General features: G+C 40.9%; 1 protein-coding gene across 2 annotated transcripts in view; it reads left to right on the plus strand.

Moving 5' to 3' along the window:
• The first annotated feature begins 5,526 nt into the window (after positions 1–5,526).
• PUS7 (pseudouridylate synthase 7 (putative)) overlaps positions 5,527–6,791 on the plus strand; it is a 35,079-nt gene continuing 33,814 nt past the window's right edge. For both annotated transcript variants that reach the window (XM_018566442.1, XM_018566443.1), the window contains exon 1: positions 5,527–5,910. In XM_018566442.1, coding sequence (XP_018421944.1) covers positions 5,543–5,910 — 368 coding nt within the window. In that variant the 5' untranslated portion in view covers positions 5,527–5,542. The remainder of the gene's footprint in view (positions 5,911–6,791) is intronic.

Consider the following 6,791-nt stretch of genomic DNA (forward strand, 5'->3'; position numbering starts at 1 on the left):
GTTATTGAGGAACCATAGAGGCCTGGGACACTGCTAGAGGAACGGTGCAGAGCCCCGGAAGGCTGCTTGCACTGCTTATGTGGCTTATATTTATGTATTTTTTACATTGCATGCAAAGCTGTTTGCTTCTTGTGTTGTGATGTAGACTTCTACCGCAGCAGCCTCTACCGGAAACCTCCTTCTGTGGGTTTGCTTAAAGTGATATTAAAGTCAACAGCTGCTTCAAATGCTGATTAAATCACTTTCAATGGATGCTGCTTCTTGATGTTTTAAACGTTTTAGTTTCCTGCACAATCAGCTGGTCCCCTGAGCCATGATACCTCCTTTACATCGCAGTGTCCTATGCAGCCACCCTTGTGTGTGCTATTAAGCTGTGTGTCTCCACCAGCACAGCAAGGCAAGACACTGCTCTATTCCCCTCCTCTTTCCTCCCTCATCCTAACTAATAGATGGAGATTTGCTTGTGATCATTGCAGCGGAATTGTTTTGCAGGCAAGGAAATCACTGGTAAGCATGTGGAGTGGAACAGAGGGAGGTGGGATAGTTGGAGTTATGTAGTCCAGCAGACAAGGCTGACAACACTGGTTAGGATTTCAGTGCAAAAAAAGGCAGTGTGCTGTCAAGCCAAAAAGAAAGTTAGGAGCACATTGGATTTCTTGGCAGGTCATCAGGTCTTTGTCTGTGCCTGCAACATGAACAAAGGGATAAAACACAAGGAAATGTACCAAATATTTTATCAGTAATATTAGATCTTTCCCAGTTCTGCTTTGTGAATTGCAAAACCACTTCCCCCATGTTGTAGAGAGAAGGTGAGAGGGACGTTTTCTCTATCAGCTTGCAGCTTAGGGTGACAATGCTGCTTTTCCATAGATATAGTGCACAGTCACTCTAGAACAGGAAGTGTGTTACTGGCAGGATCGCCAGGTGAAAATAAAAGAAAACTAATGCAGCCTCATCATCCAGTGACTGGTAAGCTGCAATATATGACATATTTGTTCTTGGGTTTAGATACACGAAATTGTCCCACTGTTCTTTACTGCAATCTTCGTTCAGATGGTATCCTCTGTGTCTGGCATTTGCAGGTGCCCAGTGCTGTGATTCCACACTCACTAGTGTGTCCCTATAAGTAAACCAGCTGAATTCATTGAGAAACCACATTGAGTCCAAACATACCCAAAGGAGTGCCAGATATGGAGGTCCAGTAATCATGACTAACCAGTGTCTGACGCTCAGTGAAATGTTTCTCTGACATTGCTGATCTGCTTGATCCAAATGGCTGGCGTGAAAAATCCCCAAGCGTTCCAAGCAGTGATATCTTATTGTGACACTAAATTCAGGAGTTAAATCTTAAAAATGCATTCAAGTACATTCACAAATTAACAAAAATGTACCTTATCTGTGTATCACTCAGCTGTAGAATCTCATTGCAAATTAGTAAACGAAACACGAGATTGTGGTCCATCACGGGAGTGAGCTTGCAGTGGTGACTACTTTACAACACACATAGGGACCACACATGTGGAAGAAAAGTAGTCACCCTCCAGAAGGAAGGACAGTGTCGGAGATGATTTGAGGATCTACAGCTGAGTGATAGACACATAAGATACATTTTTGTTAATAGTTAAAGTGACATTAAACCCTCAGATTTTTTAACATAAACCAATACTGTAATGTGTGCCTTACTGTAATCCATGGTAGTTTCCCTTCTCTTTGCTGCTCTTCCTTTTAAATCTGTATCTGTTCTCATGCTTGGGGAGAACTTCTGTTTTGCAGCAGACTGCCTTGTCTCTGAAAGGGATACATGGTGTCTGTGTGTAGGTTTGCAACCTGAGCCAGCACTACAGGAAGAGGCACTCAGCTGCAAAGGGAAGTTCTCCCCAAGCATGAGAAGACATGAGGATTTAAAAGGAAGAGCAGCAAAGAGAAGGGAAACTACCATGGATTACAGTAAGGTACACATTACAGTATTGGTTTATGTTAAAAAAATCTGAGGGTTTGATTGTTTTTTTTAAATTTAACTCCTGAGTTTAGTGTCACTTTTTAAAAATAGAACAGTCTGATTAGAATTGTCTGATGGCATACTGATTACCAGGGCTTGAAAAATGCACTCGTCCTCTCATCTGTGACGAGAGGGTGGCGGAGCCGAAGAGTAGCTTCCTGCCCAGCCGTTGTAATTAAACGGCCGGGAGCTTTAAATTCAAGCGATCGGGCGTCTTTAGAGACTCTCGAGCGCTTGTATAGGAGCAACTGTCACTGCCTTGCCGGTCCCAAAATTCGCTGTGCCTGGTGCGGCCCGGTTCGGCACGGCTGCTATTTGACAGAAGATCAGAGGGAGATCGGTACACGATCTCCCTTTTGATATCCTCTCTCGTCCATGAATGCAGGAAGTGATGTATATTACATTACTTCCTGCATGCAGTGTCACTCTCCAGCTTCTCTGGGGGTCCCTAGGTGACATTAGGGGTCTTGGAGACCCCTGATGTCTCCATAAAGAGGACCTGTCATGTAAATTGGATATCACATAGGCCCCTATGTGATGGCAATAAAGTTGTGTTAAAAAAAAAAAAAATTAAGCCCCCCCACATACACACGCAAACATGCGTCGGGTGCGCCTACATGCGAAAACGACCATTGCGCCTATTGTGCCACAAATGTTACATATCACCACGAACGTCGGAGTGTGAGCAATAATTTTTAGAGCCATTAATCACCGATAACACTAAACTGATAAACAATAAAAGCGTTTAAAGAGTCGCCTATGGCCAATTTTCGGTGTCAATTTTTGCAGACGCCTTCAATTTTAAGGCTTGACATGTTTGGTGTCTATTTACCCGACATGACCCCGTCTTTTATATTTTACCACAAATATGGGTAAGAATAAATGTTTTAGAACATAACATAGGGAAAACACTTTTTTCCCCCGAAATTTACATTACTTTTTTCATTATATAGTAAAAAATACACCCCCTAGTGGTGATTAAATACCTTCCCCAAAAATGTTAACATAAAGTGCAAGGCTATAGTATGGTCATACTGACTGGTGACATTTTTGACTGGTGAGAAGCCCTAAAATTCAAGCCCTGCTGATTAACCTTGACATAGGATAACCATAAGCCAATGTGACTGTTTTTAGATTCAGTAACAATCTCATTTTCTGTTCTGTTAGAAAACCTCCCCAGATCACCATAATTCTCCCCGGGGAGTTGATGGCATTGCCAATGTGCCCTTTCTCTTCCCTTTTGCATTCACAGGAACAGGAAAGATCTGCTGATCGAAACATTGGTGTGCATGGTCCCGCTGCCCAAGGGCATTCAGATCATGTATGCATATCTTACATCTGTTGAATGTGTATGGGTAATCATAGGATGAAGCACTTGTAGTAGGGCTGCAACAACTAATCGACATAATCGATTATAATCGATTTATTGAAAAAGTTGTCAACTTTTTCAATAATCGTTTAATCGGCTTCCGATCAGTTGGCCCTGTTCACGGCTTAACACACGCTGCACCTCCTCCCCAAATCACGCTCACCGCTGCCAGACCCGCATCCACGCTTTACACGACGCACCTATCTCAGGCAGGCCCTATCTCAGAAGCAAGTTGCTGGAAGACTGCTCAGGTAAGCCTGCACTTTCCCACACATGGTGCTCTATAATGTATTGCTGGGATTTGTAGTCCTCTATAGCTGATGGTACATTGTGCTGTATATTATACATAGGAATACAAATCCCAGCAATACATCATACACTGTATGTATAATGTATTGCTGGGATTTGTTGTACTCTTCTATAGTTGGTGATATTCTGCACTGCGCTGTGTAGAGGACTACAAATCCCAGCAATAATACATTATACAGCGTCATGCGGAATTCCACCAGCTATAGAGGAGTACAACAAATCCCAGCAATAGTACATTATACAGTGGTGCAATGCCGAATACCACCAGCTATAGAGGACTACAAAACCCAGCAACAGTACATTATACAGCGCAATGCAGAATACCACCAGCTATAATGTACTATTGCTGGGATTTGTTGTATTCCTCTATAGCTGTTGGTATTCTGCATTGTGCTGTATAATGTACTATTGCTGGGTTTTGGAGTCCTCTATAGCCGGTGCCATTCTGCATTCATTGCTGTATAATTTTACACTTTCCATTTCACTATATTGCACACCACACTATTTGTTTTCTTTTTTACTTCCACCACTCGAAGCTTGCTCCTGTGATGGACTGCAATCTCAATACAAACTAGTAGTCCCATCACTGGAGCCATGTTTTAAAATGTATTTTATTGTTTATCCGATTAACCGATTAATCGAACTTAATAATCGGCCAACTAATCCATTTTGAAAATAATCGTTAGCTGCAGCTCTAACTTGTAGTAAGCCTTATTACGCCTGACAGGCTTAATAATTTCAGTGACATAAACAAAAAGAGGAACGGAGTGTTAAACCAACAGTCTATTGGGCACTGATGGACTGGCTGCCTGGCATTAATCCAGACAGGTGGGGCAGACCAGCTTATACTAAAACTTCCCATTGACCTGAGATGACAGTTATTTGATCCAAGAATTTATTGATACTGTTTGGTTCATATGTTGTGCTGGTGGTAGGCAGTGTCATGGCACTGGAGAAATAAGTTTGTATTGCTGAGAGATATACAGGGAGCTGGTAGTGGGTAATATTAAGGAAATGTTGTATCAGTGGGAAATATGATAGTAGCTTGGGTCATGGTTAACCTTACTATGGTGCTGGTAGAGGGAGATTTTATTATGATGCTGGAGGTATGGGATATTATGGGGTCTGGGCAATATTGGAATGCTGGTACTGATTATTCTAGTTCATGGAGATATTATTTTTCTGGAAGATACATTCTTTCATGGAGGTGGTGGTTGGAGATATTATTTATGTTGCTGGTGCACTCTTTTTTTTTTTTTTGCCTGGAGATATATTGCCTGTTCATTTTATTGTGATGCTGTTGATGGTCGGTCTTTGAGTGGTGCTGTTTGTGGTTAGTATTTAGCTAGGGCTACAAGAGTGTATCCTATTGCAGTGGGATTTTATCGAGGTGCTGGTGGGGATATTTTTATAGTATTGGGAAATATTATATTGTTGAAGGATTTTATTAGTAGTTGGGGGTTCTTAGTATAGAGCTTCTAGTAGGGTTGCTCCTTTGTTTTGGTGCAGAGGCTAGATGTTTTCAGTACTAAGATGCCATCTTAGTGCAGCTTCTAATGCACACTGAGAATATCACAGTGTGTAGTGAAATCAGAGTAAGCAATTTTAGTACAATAGAGGAGCCTGTGCAACAACTGAAGGTAATGCTGGGGTTCAGCTTTAATTTTATAATATGTGGTAGTAAATAGTTGTGGAGGAACCCCGCATAGTCATTTCTCATTTTGAACTCTAGAGTAAGAATTTATGTATTTAGTTTGTAAATATAAATACATATATATATATAATATTTTTTTTCTTTGTAAAAAAAATTTTTTTCTCTATCCATTTTGGTTTTTCATAAGACTACTCATAGTGCCTTCAGAACAATGGATTCTATTGAAATGGCTACAATTTCATTGAAGCGTCCTCTTTCAACTGCAGACCTCATACCAGATGAGTCTAAGAGACAAAAATTGTCAGAGAGCTCCTTTATTGAACAGTCTTTAAATGAACTTCAGGAGGCTGTGGTACAATCCGAAAAAGCCATAGAAAAAGAGGATACTGCCAAAGTACTAACTGGGAAAATTGAGGATGAAGAAAGCGAGGGCGAGAATGAGCTCCTGGTGGAGGAGTCTGGAGATGGTGACCAGGAAAGCTTTGCTGATATGATGAAACATGGATTAACTGAACTTGATGTTGGAATCATTAAGTTTGTGAGCTCACATGAAGGGTTTTCTGGTATCTTAAAGGAGAGGTAATATTATTTGATGATGTCAAGGTTTTACTGACATACTTTGTCTATAAGAAATGTATATAGGTTATGTTTAGGGTGTAACTAATATAAACATTATGCTTATTGATTTAAAAAAACAAGCTTCAGCGATGTGTAATCAAGAAGTTACCAGCAGTGGTATGACTTTAGTCTTGGTGTCCTAAAATCTGATCTGTTTGAAAGGTCGTGCGTGGTTTGCAAAATAATATTTGATCTTAATGAAAGCCTTGACAAACCCTACTGGCCAGGTAGTGACTCAAAAAATGATTACTAAAATATTGTAGCCTTTTCTGGTGGTTTCAAATTGATTTTAAAAAATGCCCGCTGGTCTGTGTCACAGTAGCAATCCTATCACTGATTGAACTCTATAGTGACATGATCACTTGGAGTATAAAGAAAACATGCTCTGCCAATGCTTGCTGGTAATTGAGATTCTGCACCATTTTGGCCAGGGAGGGAGCGCTGCCATAGCAGCAGGTAAGAGTACTATTTGGAGATATGTTGCTGACAAGTTGCCATGGGGCTTAATGTATCCACTTCAGTCATAAAAGGATTTGTGATGTTGGACTGTGCTTTAAGCATTCAGTGATGAGCAGGCCCAGCTGAAGAAAACCTGGCACAAAGCAGCACAATTTAAACTGAGCAAACAATGAAGAAAATGCTTAAGCAAAAATTATTTTAACTGAAAATGCATGTCATATGTAGACCCATAGACAGCTGAAGATTTAGATCTCAGATTTCCCTGTAAAACTTGAGTTTGTTTTATCTCACCTAAATCCTAAGCTTCCCTAATGGTCAATGAGACAGCCCAGCTCATTACAAAATATGGAGACAAAGGAAGGGGGGGGTAGGGGTGGAAACCC

Source organism: Nanorana parkeri, unplaced genomic scaffold (assembly GCF_000935625.1).
Source record: "Nanorana parkeri isolate BGI_ZX_2015 unplaced genomic scaffold, ASM93562v1 scaffold949, whole genome shotgun sequence".
Taxonomy (NCBI): Eukaryota; Metazoa; Chordata; class Amphibia; order Anura; family Dicroglossidae; genus Nanorana; species Nanorana parkeri.